Genomic DNA, 17,219 nt, shown 5'->3' on the forward strand with positions numbered 1-17,219 from the left:
TTCGCTAATTAGCCCAGTTAGGCAGGACATACGATCAACTGGACGCTATCCCGCCATCAACCCCGCCATCAGCGTAATCGTTACCGTTTATAGGTCTGCTTTGACACTGCCTCGAATGGGCCACCGTCACACCATCAAGCTTTGAAGGGTCTTGTTCAGGGCGGTAGACGTCGTGTCTTGCCTGAGGAGAACGAGATCCTCAAGCTCCAGGAAACAAAGATCGGGTACGTACTTATATCTACGTCCTCATGCGCACGAGTCAGTCTGATTGCTAAGGTCGTATAGGGCTGATATACAAGACATGAAACGTCCCAGTTCCATGGCTGTGAGCAAGAGCGGGGAGCCCACCATGATCCGGATGGCCGGATCGCCTATTCAGCCATATATAAGGCGGCGACAGTCGCCCTGCGTGCACGCCTTTTTCCCGGCCGCCAACGCCCTTCACGTTCACGACCGCTCACTGTCCGCTGGACGGATTTTCCTTTCTTTTCTTCTTCTTTATTCTCTTTCTTTGGTCCAGCTAGCCTGCGACTGTCCGCCTTGATGGCGTCTTTTAATGTTTCTGGTAAGTTAATGCCACATTTCCCTCGTTGCACGTGCCTCTGACCACCCGCACCACAGTTCCTAATAGCTCCCCTTTAATTTATTACACAGCGGCATGGCTAGATACTCCAGTCGGCGATGCGTACGCTGCGAATTACACCGGAAGAGATTTTCACGCGACCAGTATATCCGGTGCGACGGCAACATTCAAGTTCAATGGCACGGGTGTCTGGTTCTACGGTGCTCTCAGACCCGGCTATGGAAACTATTCTCTGAGTGTTGACGGCAACACTGTCTTCAATGGAAGTGCCGCTGCGTCCAGCGCTGTCTTTGACCAATTCCTCGGCGGTTCTTCCCAGCTTGGCATGGGAGAACATACAGCGGTATTAACGAATACTGGGGGAGGATGCGTCGACCTGGACTCTCTGGTGTTTGAGACTCACGTTGGTGCTGAAGAGTAAGTTGTTCACTCTACCATCGCACGGTTAGGACCTGTTAACCCGCCACTGTAGCCAACAAGTCGCTAGCCAGACTGTTGATGACACCAACCCGGCGATAACCTATCTTCCGTCTCCGTCGGAGTGGTCTGTGGCGAGTAATCCCTTCTTCTCCAACGGCAGTGTGCAGTAAGTTCGGACTTTTTGCCTAGAACAACCAAGTCTGAACTAGACTTATCAGCTTCACAAATCTCGATGGCGCTGATGTAGCTCTTTCGTTCTCTGGGGACGCTATCGCGCTCTATGGTGGCGTTTCTTTCGACCATGGAGACTACACGGTCACCTTGGATGGACAGAAACAAACACTGAACGGTGCTAACGGCCAGGCCAGGATTTACCACTCTAAGGTACGTCCGTGGAGTTTTGAGTAAGACAGCTGAGCTGAAAACTCTGTGTTTATAGAGTCTTCTCGTGAGTTTCTTTGCATTCTTCGTTTGCTCTATGTACTGATGATGGTGACAGTTTTTCTCCACAGGCTTCGGCTCTGGCACGCATAGCCTTGGGGTTTCAACCGGCAACGGCTTCTTCGATTTGGATGCGGTGGTGATATACCAGGCTACTGGTGGGAAATCGGGTTCATATTCCACCGGTGGCACGGCGATGGCGAATCCGGACGACCTACATGTTGACGTGTCCGATAGCAACAATGTGTACGTGTCAATCCGATTATGTGCTTGCCGTTTGCTCATGTCTCTATAAGCTCACCACGGGGTGCTGCCGCTCACAATCAGCCAATGTCAAAGACTGGCATCGCTGGCATCGTCACAGCTAGCCTGCTTGGATTCATTTCTATCCTCGCCCTCTTGATCTTCCTCGTGTCGCGATACCGCAAGCGCCGTGCCATGAAAGAGCAGCGAGACGGCCAGTCGCCAGTCCTGCCAATCCAAGAGCCCGACTTGGAAGCGGGTATCAACGCTTATGACGAGAAGAAGCCCGACAACAACTTGAAGCGAAGCACGAGCCAATCCACTGCCAAGTCCTTTGCGTCGAGGTGGTCCCAACTGTCTTTCGCCGCTGGTGCCCCACCTGCAGAAGACAGGGTTTCTGAGATTCCACCCGTACCAGCGATGCGCATCGGTCTCCCTGCGAACCCGAAGCTGAATATGTCTGCACCGCAGCACAAGCGGTCGGAGTCGTCGCTGAGCGATGGTACGATTCTGCACTCACCAGACGGTGATAGCGTGTTAGACGACTACTACTACCGTCACTCAACTGGCAGCCAGAACAGCGTGAGTGGCGACTACCGACACCCAATTGAAACTGAGAGCCTTGACAACTGATTCTGTTGCCCAGGTCGCTCCACTCCGCCCAGCACGCCCACCGGGGCTGAATTTGGAAGACTTGGGTCCCGGTTTTGATCATGTGCCTCTCTGATGCTTCGACGACGTATTGTTGCCGTGTAGTGTGTTTGACACGATACATTATCCCTCCCCCACTGTAGCCAAGCTAATGATAATAATGCGTGACGGTACCTTGTCATTGTCACGCCTGCCCTTCCTTGTCCTAACAACGGTGTGATGTTGTGACCAACGTTTCCGTCGCGTCACGTCTATATCATGCATCTATGGCCGCTGTCGGGTTTCACGCTCGTGCATTGTCTTCCTTCCCCTTCCCCTTCCTCTTTGCCCTTCCTCACTTTCTTCCCTGTCTCGTTGGGTCGAGCTGAGCTCGCTGGACCATCTTCCTTGTCCCTCTTCTGACACCGAAGCCAGTCTTCTCTATACTCTTTTCTCTCAGTCTTCTCAGCCCGTCAAGCCTGCGTCGCGTTTCTGCCAATCAACGGGACTATACACCAATCTTCCGCATCCTTGAGCACTATCCCTGTTGAACGTTAGCAATGGGCAACCTCATTTGGCACGAGTGGTCCCGTTACGTCTCCCTCACCGCTACGGTTTGTAAGTATTATACGCTATTTCCCTAGGTTCGAACGCATCTGAAGTGATTATTACAATCTAGACACGATCTGGGCTTCGTTTTGGGGTATCCTGTACCGCAAGTTCTTCTGGGACTTTGTTGGTGGTACTTTACGAGCGCCCGGAGGTCTTCAGTACGTGCCATGCATTGTCGACCTTTAAAATCTCCCTTCACAATACTCTTCTCCGCTAGGCCTGCCAATAATGTTGCGGTCTTCATTGACATCATCGTCAAAGCTCCAATTGTCCAAATTCTGTCCATGCTCCTAGGCTTTGCTATCGTGGCCCTCGAGTACCCAGCTCCATTCCTCAAAGGCACAGCCTTGTATCGAAGCTTGGTCGTTAGGATAGTGACGCTTCTGTTACAGGCATTTCTAGCTATATTGTACTATCAGGTGCGTAACGTTTTATGCACCGCACCCGCCATCTTTTGACGAAACGATCTCGCAGGGCACTAACGGCGCTATATGGTCACTTGTAGCCGTGATAGGCTATGCACGCGCGATCGCTCTAGGGGAGACGATGGAAGAAGCTAAAGAGAATAGGGGAAGAGGCGGAAAGGCTTGACCTTCGCTGACCTTTCCGTCTCAGTCGTTGAGCGACGAGGGAGTCAGAGACTTCCCAAGATGCCGGGTTCATCTACATTCTTTCCACTTTCCTTTCCTTTCCTTTCTCCTCACTATCTTTTACTTTCGGCTTTCCCTTAGAACCCTCTTTTCCGTTACACAATGCACAGCTGTACCGACGGCCTGCCCCGCTGCCTCGGATTACCAATTTTAAAGTTTCTCAGTCGGGCTCTTCTCTCTAGCTAGGGACTTGTATTACTTTTTTTGTTGTCTGATCGTGCCACGGCGAATGGAACGTAGTTCACCATGAAGTCATTAACGTCATGCCTGCCGGAGTGCTGTGTGTTGCGGACGACCGGATTGTTAGCTCGCTGTGCGCGGTCTATTGGTTAGCATTAACCGCGACCACTAGATGTCACGGCGTGGCCGTCATGCTCCGCCATAGCTCGTCATTGATAACCGGGTCCAGTCTGGCTTTCACTCCTTCCCACGTCAACGGAGTCCCGGTTATAATTTCGCACTCATCTCTTCGTCTCTCTCAACTTACGGACCTTTCACCCCTCGCCGCAAGAAGGATTGGAAATATCATAAAGCCCGCGCACTCACCTATTGCCTCAGAGCCTACCACCCGCCGTAAAAGGTTTCACACTTCGCCAGCTTTTTCGTTACCTGCTCCCCTCACGCAATCCCCGGATTACCCCCGCTCACCATGTCAGACTCCCCTGCAAAGATTATTTCCAAGCTTCCAGGACGCTTCACAAAAGCGAACGAGGAGGGAGACTTGTTATTTTTCCCGTCTACGATCCACAAGCACCAAGAGTTCGGTGTAGAGGTACGCAAGCTTGTCCTTCTCTGCACTCTTAGTTGGCATTCAGACAAGTTCGTTCTGCATAGTGGGAGATTCGTCTCTGCCCTGCCCTCCAGAACAAGCCACACTTGCCCACGCCGCACTTCGATGCTTCCACAGATGAGCGCAGGGCTGAATTGAGCCTTAATGGCAAGAAATTCGACCCATTCACGCCCCCGTATGTCCCCAATCTGCATCTTGGAGATCTCAAAGATGAGGTAGACGGTGATGAATACGTTGTTCTGGTGCGCCCGCTTTCGATATGATGTGTATATATGCTGCTTGACCGGTGTTTGGTACTAGTTCAACAAGTTCTCTGTCGTTCCACATCATATTCTCCTAGTTACGAAAGGTGCGAATTTTCTTCATGATGTCTCTGGTCTAGCCTTACCTCTTGTGCGTTACCAGAGTTTCATTCGCAGACGTCTCCACTTATGCCCGCAGATCTCGTACAAGCTTACCAGCTTCTGGTAGAGGGTCATAGAGTCGGAAAGAGATTCTTCGCGTTCTACAACTGTATGTGAAGATAAGGTCCAGTACTAGACGGAGCACTGGCTAACTTGGTTTAGGTGGCGACCTAAGTGGTGCTAGTCAACCGCACAAGCACCTCCAGGTGGTCCCGGTTGATGACAATGGTCCGCCGGTTGAGAAGCTTGCTCGCGCGACTAACATCGAGGTACTAGGTATGTGCTACCGAGTTTGCGAATTTGAGCGTGCCTCTAAGACAGTTACCGTGTGTCAGAACGACCCTTCTCATTAGAGTCCCTTCCGTACGCAAATCACGTCCGCCGCTTCTCTGCGAACCTGCCCAACGCTTCGCGCGACGAGATGGAAGCCACCCTGCAGCGGGCGTTTATGGAGCTGCTTGATCTTGCGCTGTCGACTTTCCGCAGAGACCCGCCAGCAACTCCAAACGGCTCAGCGAGCAAGAGCGTCCTTTCGTACAACGTCATCCTCACCTTAGAACACATGCACTTCATTCCGCGCAAGGCAGAGATTTATACCCTTCACGAGACCGGCGATGCACTTAGCATCAATTCCATGGGCTTCGCAGGCTGCTTGCTTGTGAAGAGTGAGACCGAGTTCCAGGCGGTTGTGAAGGAGGGTGTGGGAAAGATTCTTGGTGGCATCGCATGCAAGAGCTTCCACGAGCAGCAAGCTGAGGAGGGTACATGTTCGTTGACCTAGATTGGGGAGCCCCATAGTCTCCACAAGAGAATGTACCATACTAGTGATTTATAGTAGATGGCCGCAGTAGGATATCTATCACCCTCTTCAAGTTGTCGTATAAGGACCGGTCTGAACTCACGCGCTTGGCTATCAAATCAGTTCTGCCTCGAATGCTCTTCAGTGATCCTTGGCGACGCTCATTTTCTCTTGTCTCCTTCATTTTGAGGTATCTTTAATCAGCGTAGCACGCAGGCTCCACATATTTTCGTCTATGTAGTCACTGCGTACGACCGTATGGCATCTCCGTGGCCTTATCTGCCGAACTTGTGCTGCGAGCAGACTCGGATTAGAGGGGCATGCCCGATGGACTCGTCTACCCTTACGGGGTTACGCCACAAAATGACGCAAATTTTTTTCACAGTGATAGTCTATTTCTCTGATCGTGCAGACCAGTCGTTGTGCTCTTTGTTCCTGAACGTCTGAACTCCGACTGCGTAGATATTTTTACTGGAGTTCTATTTCCTTCGGTGGTGACAATAATTAATGCACCGATTTCAAATTTCCCAATTCCATGACTCTAATATAACACACAGGTAACCATCCTTGTTTATCCCGACTGGATGTAGCCTATCAAGATTAAACTGCCGATTCATGGGTCGTGACATTAGCAAGTGCCAGAGCTTCGCCCAAAAGAAGAAAGCAACGACTTTGGATCCTAACATGGACAAACACCAGCCTTGCATATAACACATTCGGTAATACCTGGCATAGCAAATTTCATCGCAGAGTATATTTTATACCACTTTGAGATGGCTCATAGTAATCGAAGGTCAGCCAAAGACTCTATTTACGGCAGCCAATCCTACATTGCATTTCAGAGCTCTCCAAGACTCAGAGCATTTTAGCCAGCGGTATACAGAGCGGGACCAGCGACAACGTGCTCGTCCAGGAGCGATAAATTGAACGGAGTCACAAAGGGGTTGTTGTCCGTGATGAGCACAAAGCTGCCGTGGACGAGTCAACTTGCGTAATGCGGCAAGCATTCTAGCAGGTACGCACATAGTTCCGTTAACAGCGTTTGCGGTGTCATTACCGTAAATATTGCCACCGAGCTGAGTTGTTGTAGCCGAGCTGTTCGTCACGTTATCAAGCGGTGTGTACGTGATATTGAATTGCGAGATCCAAGCGGCCCACTGGAAGTGCGCAGGACACAGTCAGAAATGCGCGACCTAGCCAGCCACTAGCAGGCGTACCTTCGCCGCACCGGCTGATGTGGTCGTGTTGTACGTGAGATCGGGACCAACTTGCTTACCAGGGCCTTCTTACGACAAACTGAGCTGGTTCCCAGATGGAGGTCGACTGGTTGTTCGAGATTGCACGTTGAGTACCGTTCAGCGCGTTGGTGACGTTGAGGGCAGGGAGGTTCTGCCACTCGATTCGGGGGTTGGACTCTGGGCAACTGGTAATATACGGTACTAGGTACGTCCGCTGCATGCTTTGAGGAATAGCGGGCGTGAACCAGAACTGAAAATATGTCAAGACTAATACATAGATATCAATTTTGCAATGCGCACCGGCATGGGGAAGAGACCCTCGAGCTAGCGGAAGATCATCTCTTGGCGACTCTCGGTCGAGATCGCCTCAAGCAGTAAAGATGCGCTCGCCCTCGAGTCCAGGTGCTCAAGGACGCCGAAAGTACCGCTCTCGCCAAGACGAGTGATGCGCGTTGAGAAGTCAATGAACTCTTGCACGGTAGTGAACGGGTGCGAGTAGTTGCAGGTCGTCGACGCGTTCTGAGGTGAAAGGAAGTTTGTGAGGAGCTGGGTGTGTCCAATCTCCTGATCGCCCATCCACTTAATAAGGAACTGCTCATCAGAGCCGATATCTGCGCTCTCGAAGTCCTGAGGAGAGAACTGTGCCAAGCCACGGTTGAAGAGATCGAGCTCAATGAACTATTGATTGAGTGCGAGAGTCTACGTGTGTATTAACGTCGGTGCTTGCGGAGATGACAGGAACACTCACTAAGGACGCGCGAAGTCGAAGCCACTCATGGGTGTGTACATGGGGACATCGGACGCATTGGTGCCTAAGCCCCCCTGAAGGGGTCGGCGAAGGAGCGGCTGCGGTGAGAACAGATGTGAGCGGACTGACCAGAAAAGCCAAGGATACACGGAATCGTCTAAGCATGTCTAGGCAAAGAGGCAACCTCAGGGCTTTGTTATTGCGCATCCTAAGGTCGCGAGAGCTTCATATACCTTTCACGAAAGCGCAGTCGAGCGGGTAGATAGCTTTTGGTTCTTCGTATTATCACACCCATGACAGCACCAGTATTCGATGCTGGAAGCTGGAAGCACTTCGCAGTAAACCCAGATGGAGCACCCGCCGCTTGGATTGAGTAGGGTGATCGGGCGATCGGACTGGATGGGGTTGCCCCGCCAGGGTGCCGCCCAAACAGGAAGGTCCGCATCCAAACCGGGGCATCCAAACGCTGCCTCAAAGTGGGTCAGTATCAGCATCGCTCACGACAACGACCTTGACCAAGTTAAGTGGGCTTCGGATCGCATAGCGATCTTGATTCCATTGTGGGCAGGGGCTAGGACCATGTGCTGAGCGTGCTACAGAAGGCGCAGTGGTGCATTATGAGATGCGTGGGAGCTGTGTTCTGCAAGATTGTATGCATTACCAGCTACAATCGAAAGTGCATTGCGGTCAGTACAGTACAAGAAACATTCAGACATTTCGAAGAGCTTTGACTTGAAACAGAAGAATTCAGCGACGAGAGACGAATCATAGACAATTCGGACAAGCATAGAGCCATTAGCAAAACCATGATACAAGAAGCTTTCAAGGACGTGCATAAATTCTGAGACAAGAGATCCGCAGCGTCTAATCACCCCATCAACTTCGAGCGACGAATGCCGCTGCCGCGGCGTCCGTCAACCGAAGGAGTAGGAGACGGACGATGGAAGGATGTCGCTTCGCTAGTATAGCATTGTTAAAGACGGTCAACCTGCGTATGAGAAAGGCAGTACATACACGACTGGGAGAGAGGCAGAACCTCTGATGGGCGACCTGGGGTCGCGTGAGCCGTCGAGGGTGAAGCTCGGCATCGGCAACGCGCTGCTCAAGCCACAGAAACCAAAAATGTCCCCGTCGTCCGGTTTCGCGGGTAAATCACCGTTGGGCCTAATCTGGACGTTAGGGACATCTCCGCTCATGTTTCTCGAGGTGTCGCTCGCCGGCGATCGTTTAGACTTGAAGGACCCAGCATCGTAAGTTGCGCTCTTCCTCAGCGGACTCGGGCTAGGAGCCCCGGAAACGCTGGAACCTGACTTAGGCTGAAGGCACCGGTCGCAGTAGGATCCGACCAGTTCCACAGGACTGCTGAGCGGAGGCTCGGGCTCGGGCTGGCTGCAGCCTCGGCAGACCTTGTACCTGAAGCTGAAATTTGCCGCGGTAGGCATGGAAAATGATTTCGCCAGACCTTTCGGGGTAGGGATCACAGGAGAATGAGTCCATGCAGGGCTAGAGGCAGGCTCCGTGCGGCTGCGTCGCTGAAGGGTGGCAGTTCTGGCAGGTGTAGCCGAGCTTTCGGTCTTAGCCTCTCGAGCAGAAGGTCGGATGCCCTCCTCGATGCCCATGTTCCCAAGTCTGGCATCTACGGCAGAAAGCTTAGTCGATGTGGTAGCCTTTCGCACTTCTGCCCTCCGCGCAGCGTTTCTGAATTCGTGGAACGAGAATCCGCCCTCGGGGTCCTCGTACTGAGAAACGCTCGTTGGAGGCGAGCTGCTCGTACTCAGACTGCTCGAGGACCGGCTGTGTCGCGCAGAGCTTGGTTCGTCCTGCTGGGGTGCGTCTGGAGCAGTGTTCTGCGCACTAGCGCGGTGCCTGGCCGAGGACCGCATCGTCCTCGACGGGTTGCTGATGCTCTCATCCCAGGCGGGGGTATAGTAAGATAAAGAGCCAGAATCAGAGTCCGCGCCTGCATTCGCAGGCGTGTCGCGGGATTTGGCTTGGCGCCGGATGGAGGTGCGCACTGAGGGCGGGGCATCAGAGTCCGTGTCTGTCATGATAGGCACAGGCGACTCTGCATGTCGCATCTGTTTCTTCATCTTCGGCGCGCGCGTCGAGTCTTCGCGGATCCTGTCTGACTCACGAGCCCTGCCTGCAATAGGCTCCTTGGCATGCACCTTCTCCCGCTTCACCTGGGCTCGTAACGGAGCGTCATGGCGACCCGGGCGCTCACCGCCTTTCCCACGCACCCCACGCGCGCCGTCTTCCTCCGACTCGGTCGGCGTAGGGGACCTTTGCTGCTGCATCATGCGCGTCGAGGAACGGCCCGGGGCCTGCGAAGGCGGGGCACGCTCGCGAGCAGGGGCGCCGCGTGCCGCCGCGGAGGCGCTGCTCGCCGGCGTGCTACTCCCGTGTTTGCTGCTCCCGTGCGCGCTGCGCGCGCCGCGCGACGCGGCCGACGGCATCACGGGCACGTCGTCGTCGGGGTCGTTGTCGGGGCTGGGGGGATCAGGGTCATCGAAGTCGGGCACAGCCACGGTCTTGCCCTCGGCGAGCTTCTGGCGGAAAGCCGCCTTCGCCTCCTCAAGTGAGTCGTACCCGCGTTGGCAGGCGTTCTTGACGCCTCTGGTCTGTTCGGAGACGTCCAGCCTGATACATCAACGTGTGAGCACCGGGCATGGGAGGCGTGGGCTGAGTCAGAGCGTTGATAGCCCTTCGAGAGGGGGAAGGATCGAATAAAGCACATGTGCACATACCAATCCTCGTAGACTCCGGGCTTGCGCCCGACTGTCACCACATACGCAGCCTTGGCCATTGACCACAAACTGGCAGCTCGTCGCTTGGTAGAGGCTGAAAGTGGCTGCGAGCACACGGGAGTCAGTTGGTCGGTTATGTAGAGACCTTACGGAACCGTGAGCGTCATAGCAGTGTCGGTGGGAAACGTGGAAAAGGCCGGCATCAGAAAGACGGGATTGGTTAACACCAATATCTTTTGTACTCTTACACACAATGACACGTTCTTACATGAATTGCTCGCGGTTGCACGCGAAGGCAGAAGGTAAATAAAGGCGAAGCTTAGCAGTTAAGGATTAGAGTATGCCGCTTCTGTGAATTAGTTATCTCGAGCCGAAGTGGCGGCGAGCTCTTTCTGCTTTAGCTTAGTGTGCGCTTCTTAGCTTCGACGATCTCGTCCAGAAGGTCGTCATATAAGTACAGCGGTGCACACAGGCATGACAGGTGGTCGCTAGCAGAATCAAGAGCACAGAAATTAGCATATCATTGCTGTCGAGCGTATCCATAGGCAGTAAAAGCAGAAAATCCCCGAAAGCTGACGAGTCGTCTAGAATGGAGAAAGGTGCAGGGCAGGCTACACTGCAATGTATCCGCCTCGACTTGACGACCGTGGCCGGACGATGTTGCACAGGTGCGATACGACGTCGCGCAGCATATATGGGACTTCTCTCCAGAAAACGCGATGTCTGTGCACTGATTAGATCACAGCCGAATTCCGATGCAACGGGTCACGTACGGTATTAGGTCCATCCCTGACGCGCCATACGTCGAGTAGTTGTAGTATGCCCCGAGCCCGAAATAGGCGACGAGCGCAAGCAGCAATCTAGCGGCATCATGAGCAGGGAGCATCCGTGGTAGCGTTGTGAGCACTCACAGTAAGAAGAAATATCCCATCCCCGATCCCACCGAGCTCTGCTCCTCCTCGTCCTTACCAGGGTCTGGCTTCGACTCTGGAGGTTCCTTCTCCCCGAACATGCATCCGGCCTGTGTTCGCCATTCCACCTTCAACTCCTTCCCATCATACGACTGTAACGATGGCTCGCCAGTTTCCCCCGGCTCACACATGAGATCAATAGTGAACGATTGTGGTATTTGTTCGCTCGTTAGAGGGTCGGGATATGGGGGTCCGGTGAAAGTCAGGGATAGGCCCTTTTTCGGTGCTTATGCAAAGCATGAGCTGCTGCGACGCCGACCAGGAAAGGAAAGCTCACCTAACAGCAAGTTGAACTTCACATCGTCCATAGACGATTTCGCCAGTGGTATGACCGCGGTGATGCGCTCCGGCTGGCTCTCTTTGATATTCGTTTTCGTCAGACACGCTCTCGTTCCTGATGGACACTAGCAACAGCACACGGCACCAAGAAAACGGCTCTCAGAACTACGCGGCTCGGAGACAACTCCCAGGACAAACGAAGAGGCAGCACACTCACCTGGTCCTTCTCCGCGACGCCCTCTTTCTGCTGCAGGTCCTCGCACAGGTTAAATGTCACGCTGTCCCGGAATCTTGTCGGGGGCGTATCGCGCTCATGCGAGAGGGTCTGTTCGCCCGCGAGACTTTCGAGGTCCCACTTGCCCTCGCCAATCGTGGCCTTGCAATCGAAGGTGTCCTGTGCTGCTGATGACGCCACCAGCAGGAGTAAGGCACAGGACAGCGCCTGGAGGTGTAGTTGCCGTCGGAAGATCATATCTTATGGCCTGCAGGAGTATAATGCAGCAGCCGCGGCGAAAATGTAGGTCAGGAGGAAGTGAGTGCCCAGTGGGTCGTAGCCGTTGCTGCTAGGCGGGCTGGATGCCGGACAAACGACCCCGGGATGACCTCGCTTACGTAAGACACGCGAGAGGTAGCGGGACCTCGGACAGCGTTATCATTTCATCACGACGCGTACGCCATGCATGCTCCCGGCTTTCCATCCACACCCACCACGACCGACCACTACCTCGCAGAAATTATCCAAATTTGTTGTCTGAGGGCTGATTCTTCGACTCCGTTAGATTCATAGGAAGATCTGCCATACAAGGCCCGGCAGATATGGCGGCCACTATCGAGGACCTGATCCCGCACATCTACCACGAGAAACAGCAGGAGGGCTCGATGCTATGCGCACAGCATGCGCTGAACTCTCTCCTTCGTATGCACCTTAGCTTATCTCCCCTCCGGCCCCGCTGACGTGCCACTACGCCACAGAGGGACCATATGTCAGTCCACGACGCTGAGCATGCAACCAGGCTCGGGCTGACCCCCGTCCTTGTAGTTTTCCGCTCCAGACCTCTCGGAGATTGCACACAGACTCGACGTCCTCGAAGAGCAATACAGCGAAGGTAATCGAGAACATGGAAGCACGAATATGGATGACACCGGTGGGTAGCTTTGATCTGTGCATACACTTCCCGGTGGCGCTCTTGCCTGTTGCCGAATGTCCTTTATTTTGACTAGCGTTGGCCTCTCCGCCGTGCGGCAAGAGAGTCGCATAATGAATTGCACTCGCCTCCTTGAGAACACGCGTGCTCATTGAGTCTTTATTTGCTAGGCTTTTTCTCCGTTCAAGTTCTAGAGGAAGCTTTGCAAGTGTGGGGGTTGACGTAAGGATGTCCATTCCCCGCCTGCATGCATGTTTCTGATAATAATTTCCGGTCAGGCTCGTCCGGTGGCGGAGCGAAGAGATGCGCCCCTTCCAAGATCGTCCGCAGTACGTCAAATGTATGCGTTACGTGACGAATCATTGATTCGCATATTTTTGTGGCGCAGCACGCAACTAGCCTTTATTCTTAACCAGCATCAGCATTGGTACGCACTCCGAAGATTCGGGCCCGCCTCTACAGATGCGGCACGCGATCCTGGCGAGGGCCACTGGTTCAACCTGAATTCGTCCCTTGAGAGACCCGAGTGGGTCGGCAAACTGTATCTCGGCATGTTCTTGCAGCAGGCAGAGACAGAGGGTGTGTGAACTGCGTCTTGGCAGATCTATCAAGATTTCACATAATATCTGCCACCCTGGATTCTAGGTTACTCGGTCTTCGTCGTGATCCAGAGAGATCCAGAAGGTCCCCTTGCGCTACCGCGGACAGAGGCAGATGAATTCGCGACGGCGATCCCAGAAGAGTCTGCCTCAGGGCGGACCCGCGGCGAAGCCTCGGCTTCGCGTACAGCAGTTGAAGGCTTCGAAGACGAAGACATGGAACTGCAGGCAGCGTTGCAGGCGTCTCTGACGGGAGCCGCGCCCTGGGGACATCACGATCCCTCTTACCCGGCCCCGGTCGCAGCGGCCGCCCGCGACCCTATTTTTGGCTCGGGAACGCGAACTCCTGTCGAGCGCGAGCGCGAGGGGTCTGGCGTGCCAGCGCAGCAGTACGGAGAAGAGGACGAGGATATAGAGCCAGAGGTGTTCTCGGCCCCGTCCGCGAGCGAGAGCCGGTACGCACGTCTGCAGGCTGCAGCAGACGCGGACGCAGATCCCATCGCCGCAAGCCGCGCGAGGAGCCAGGCGTACATGGAGCACGTCCGGCGCCAGCAGGAGGCGGCACTGCGTGACAGCTACCAGGAGGAGGTCGCACGTGCGGAGGCGGGGGTAGGACGGCGGAACGTGAGGGCCGAGCAGGAAGAGGCCGAGTTGATGCGTGCGATCGAGGCGAGCCGGGCGATACACGAAGCCACGGGCGGATCGCCTGCAGAGGACAGTGAGGAGCGCGAGGTGCCAAGGCCGAGTCCGCCCGCAGAAACGTTTGGGGGCGACAGGGTGTACGACGACGAAGACGCGGAGCTGCAGGCGGCGCTCAAAGCGTCTCTGGAGACCCTACCCGAGGGATTCGAAATACCGTCTACGCCTCCTGCTTCTCGCCCTTCGTCGTCTCTGCCGGTAGCACCAGCAGCAGTAGCAGCACCGCGCGTAGAACCCTTGCCGCAAGCTGGGCATCCGGGTAACGAGGAAGACGAGATCGAAACCGAGTCTGAGGCGGACGTCAGTGCCGCTGAGGCAGAGCCGCAGCTGTCGATGGAGGAGATGAGGTTGAAACGACTGGCGAAGTTCGGGGGCTAGGGCGCCGCGCTGCTTTCCTCGGACATCGTCAGGGTCGGGCTCCTGCTGTATAATCGCTGTCGTTGTTCCTGGCGGGAGGCGAGGTCGGGCTTGCTCGCTTACCACATGCTTATTCGTGTAATACTAGCGCGTTCGTAAGGCCTGCACTGCAATGTCTCAAGGGGTGAGTCGGTGTGACAAGGATGGCCGCTGGGCACTGCGTGCCAACGCGTAGGCGCCGTTCGGACAGATTCGCATACTGCTGTGTTTCACGGCCGAGGACTTTTGGCGCGTGCCGGTGATTGGCCAGAGGCAATATCTGGCCCGTACCCGAGTCCACCCCGGCGCTGCCCGATCTGTCAAGGCGACTGGGTGCTCACCCGAGATGGGACCGTCCCGTTGGAAATAGTCTTGGTATTGTACGGAGCTTGCGATTGCCTTGCCCATGTCCGGAATAGACGTGATTGACATCCTTGGGATGCTGATATCCTCCGTAAGCATCAATATTGTCCACCGCGGTTCCATTCTGTCCGCCGTATGGGCTGATGATACATTACAAAAGGCTCGCCACTCTCTTTTCCGTCCGCCGTCCCCTCCCCCCATCCTCCAGACCCTCCTGCGACGCCGATGGCGGACACCCAGCTACAGCCGGCCAAGCCTGCGGCCCCTCTCCCGGCCCCTGTGCAGCAGACGCAGCAGACGCGTTTCTTTCGAAAATACGTCCCGTGGCGCGACCGTGTAAAGTCAGTCTCTGCTGCACTCCCCCTGTCGTCCTATCATTGACCACCACTCTCGTTCAGGTACTACTCCTGGCAATGGCACGGTATCGTGACGGCCACCGCCGTCGTCTCCTCGGTCATCCACATCTGGCCCTACCACAACTACCGGAACGGCGTCAAGGTTGTAGCGTGCATAATCCTCATCATCGCACTCGTCGTCTTCGTCTGGAATCTGTGTATCAAGGTCGCAAAAATCATCATGTTTCCAAGGGTATGCACTCTGCGTGTTGTCGAGTCATCCATGTGCTGAACCTTATCTCAGGACGCTCTTACACACCTTACGGATCCAGGAAAGAGCTCCTTCGCGGGTTTCCTTGCAGTCGGTGGTGCAGGTCTTATCGACGCGGCCGTGGTAAGTGCGTTCTCGTCCCATGTATGCCTCTATCTGACTTTCACGGCTGTAGAACGTGATACGAGACTGGCACCCCGGAGCCAAAAACCGTTTCCTGTTTGCCATGTACGCTTTCTGGTGGATTGACGCAGTCATCGCCTGGATTACTGCATTTGGTGTCATCTACTTCATTATGGGCCAAAAGTCAAAGGATCTCGGCAGGGTCATGGCAATCTGGATCATCCCCTGCGTCGCCATGGTCGCCTCCTCCACCTGCGGTGGTCTCCTTGCTGGCACTCTGATTGAACAGGGATTCCCCCGCCTTGCCTTGGTCACGACAACCTTCACGATCACCATGGGTCTCGTTGGTCTGTGCTTCACAACGATGATCACCTTTGGTTTCATCATCCGCCTGCTCCTCCACGGCACACCGGACGGCATGATTGCCCTCGCCACTTTCAACCTCCTGACGCCACTCGGCCAGGGTGGCTTCTCGCTGCTTATCAATGGCGAGAACCTTTCCCAGCTGGTGCCGTACGTGACGAGCGGCTCCGACTTCCCCGAGATCGCTCTCGCAGGCAAGCTCCTCTTCAGTGTCTGCTTCTGCGGCGCGTACGTCCTCTGGTGCATGGGTATCATCTGGATCACGCTCTCGCTCTTCGTCATCTTCCGGCGCTCCAAGCGGCTGCCCAACTTCGGTCTCGCATGGTGGGGCGCGGTCTTCCCGAACGGCACGTACGCGCTGCTCACCGTGCAGCTCGGCAACGTCCTCCAGAGCCGCTTCTACCACGGTTTCGGCGCCGCGTGGTCGTGCGTCGTGATGCTGCTCTGGCTCGTGCTCTTCCTCCGCAGCATCCCCGCCTTCATCACCGGCACCATGTTCCTCCCGCAAAAGTCCTACTTCGAGAACCGCCGCGCGAAGAAGCACCGCAAGCACCACCACCACGCGCACCCCGGCGCGGACGCCGAGAAGGGCCTCCCGCAGCCACAGCAGCAGGAGCAGCAGCCCGCACCCGCGCCGGAACCCGAGCGCGACGACCGCTCGACGCTCGTCGGCGTCGACGGCACCAAGCACCCCGAGGGCGCCAAGTCAACTGCGCGCGACAGCTCCGGCACGCTCATGCACGTCCCGTCGTCGCACGGCTCGGGCGCGACCACGCCGGTGGACCGCAGCGGCCGCGCGACTCCCGTCGACGCCACGGCGCCCGCACACGACCAGGACATCTCTTCCGCGGGCCTTCCCGTTGCTTAATAGCCGTTCTTCCCATGGCCGGGGGCTCCCCCTTCATAATACCTTAATGACAGCTCGCATCCTCAGTGACGATCTTTATATGCATTTTTCACGACTTTTTCATTCAACTTTGTAGCACAATCGAGGGCATAGGGGCACATTAGACAAGCTACGCATGTACATCTGTGGCTTGTACACTACATCGTAGCATAATCACGCAATACACAGACCTGGTAATCACACGAGCGTGTTTAATCGAGACGTTGGGGCTTTCGTGGACTTGGTTCGGTAATGTTGTGGATATACGCACCATCCGGGTGATCATAAAAAGTATTTACTGCCGAGGGTGGGGATTTCTGTAGCCCTCAAACCGAACTAGCTGCTGTAGATCAACACCTGCAATACGCCATATGACAACGCCCACCAAGAAAACAAATGGAAAAAATGAAAAAAAAAAAATGATTGATTGGGAGTAAGAAAGCAAGAAAGAAAAAAGGGGAGGTAAAGTACTGCGGTGTCCACA

The 17,219-nt window shown here is 55.0% G+C and overlaps 8 protein-coding genes across 8 annotated transcripts; 6 read left to right on the forward strand and 2 right to left on the reverse strand.

The window, feature by feature from the left end:
- Window positions 1-319: 319 nt before the first annotated feature.
- Window positions 320-544, forward strand: PHACADRAFT_162615 (uncharacterized protein; the record flags this gene model as incomplete). Its single annotated transcript, XM_007396868.1, has 1 exon — window positions 320-544. The coding sequence occupies one exon, from the start codon at window positions 320-322 to the stop codon at window positions 542-544; it is 225 nt and encodes a 74-aa protein (XP_007396930.1).
- PHACADRAFT_210048 (uncharacterized protein) lies at window positions 544-2,545 on the forward strand (the record flags this gene model as incomplete). Its single annotated transcript, XM_007396869.1, has 8 exons — window positions 544-565; window positions 622-1,000; window positions 1,056-1,169; window positions 1,222-1,387; window positions 1,443-1,451; window positions 1,503-1,690; window positions 1,741-2,269; window positions 2,334-2,545. The coding sequence occupies 8 exons, from the start codon at window positions 544-546 to the stop codon at window positions 2,412-2,414; spliced, it is 1,488 nt and encodes a 495-aa protein (XP_007396931.1). The 3' UTR covers window positions 2,415-2,545.
- Window positions 2,546-2,623: 78 nt separating this feature from the next.
- PHACADRAFT_257936 (uncharacterized protein) lies at window positions 2,624-3,842 on the forward strand. Its single transcript, XM_007396870.1, has 4 exons — window positions 2,624-2,935; window positions 2,997-3,087; window positions 3,147-3,348; window positions 3,404-3,842. Exons 1-4 carry the CDS (start codon window positions 2,878-2,880, stop codon window positions 3,518-3,520), a joined length of 468 nt encoding a protein of 155 aa, XP_007396932.1. The 5' UTR covers window positions 2,624-2,877; the 3' UTR covers window positions 3,521-3,842.
- A 79-nt stretch (window positions 3,843-3,921) lies between these two features.
- Window positions 3,922-5,683, forward strand: PHACADRAFT_123099 (uncharacterized protein). The gene is made up of 6 exons (XM_007396871.1): window positions 3,922-4,351; window positions 4,414-4,611; window positions 4,670-4,718; window positions 4,775-4,882; window positions 4,936-5,049; window positions 5,109-5,683. Exons 1-6 carry the CDS (start codon window positions 4,229-4,231, stop codon window positions 5,552-5,554), a joined length of 1,038 nt encoding a protein of 345 aa, XP_007396933.1. The 5' UTR covers window positions 3,922-4,228; the 3' UTR covers window positions 5,555-5,683.
- Window positions 5,684-6,437: 754 nt separating this feature from the next.
- Window positions 6,438-7,599, reverse strand: PHACADRAFT_162619 (uncharacterized protein; the record flags this gene model as incomplete). Its single annotated transcript, XM_007396872.1, is given in 7 exon segments — window positions 6,438-6,540; window positions 6,596-6,729; window positions 6,790-6,843; window positions 6,863-7,077; window positions 7,161-7,488; window positions 7,553-7,557; window positions 7,584-7,599. 7 exon segments carry the CDS (start codon window positions 7,597-7,599, stop codon window positions 6,438-6,440), a joined length of 855 nt encoding a protein of 284 aa, XP_007396934.1.
- A 3,226-nt stretch (window positions 7,600-10,825) lies between these two features.
- Window positions 10,826-12,090, reverse strand: PHACADRAFT_257941 (uncharacterized protein). The gene is made up of 5 exons (XM_007396873.1): window positions 11,773-12,090; window positions 11,554-11,680; window positions 11,217-11,502; window positions 11,079-11,165; window positions 10,826-11,028 (listed from the first exon to the last, which is right to left on the reverse strand). The coding sequence occupies exons 1-5, from the start codon at window positions 12,025-12,027 to the stop codon at window positions 10,917-10,919; spliced, it is 867 nt and encodes a 288-aa protein (XP_007396935.1). The 5' UTR covers window positions 12,028-12,090; the 3' UTR covers window positions 10,826-10,916.
- A 184-nt stretch (window positions 12,091-12,274) lies between these two features.
- Window positions 12,275-14,492, forward strand: PHACADRAFT_257943 (uncharacterized protein). Its single transcript, XM_007396874.1, has 7 exons — window positions 12,275-12,471; window positions 12,528-12,538; window positions 12,595-12,700; window positions 12,871-12,922; window positions 12,979-13,029; window positions 13,089-13,279; window positions 13,346-14,492. The coding sequence occupies exons 1-7, from the start codon at window positions 12,372-12,374 to the stop codon at window positions 14,374-14,376; spliced, it is 1,542 nt and encodes a 513-aa protein (XP_007396936.1). The 5' UTR covers window positions 12,275-12,371; the 3' UTR covers window positions 14,377-14,492.
- A 480-nt stretch (window positions 14,493-14,972) lies between these two features.
- On the forward strand, window positions 14,973-16,936 carry PHACADRAFT_257945 (uncharacterized protein). Its single transcript, XM_007396875.1, has 4 exons — window positions 14,973-15,098; window positions 15,156-15,345; window positions 15,397-15,486; window positions 15,539-16,936. The coding sequence occupies exons 1-4, from the start codon at window positions 14,983-14,985 to the stop codon at window positions 16,715-16,717; spliced, it is 1,575 nt and encodes a 524-aa protein (XP_007396937.1). The 5' UTR covers window positions 14,973-14,982; the 3' UTR covers window positions 16,718-16,936.
- The last annotated feature ends 283 nt before the right edge of the window (window positions 16,937-17,219 follow it).

Source organism: Phanerochaete carnosa (genome assembly GCF_000300595.1).
Source record: "Phanerochaete carnosa HHB-10118-sp unplaced genomic scaffold PHACAscaffold_6, whole genome shotgun sequence".
NCBI lineage: Eukaryota > Fungi > Basidiomycota > Agaricomycetes > Polyporales > Phanerochaetaceae > Phanerochaete > Phanerochaete carnosa.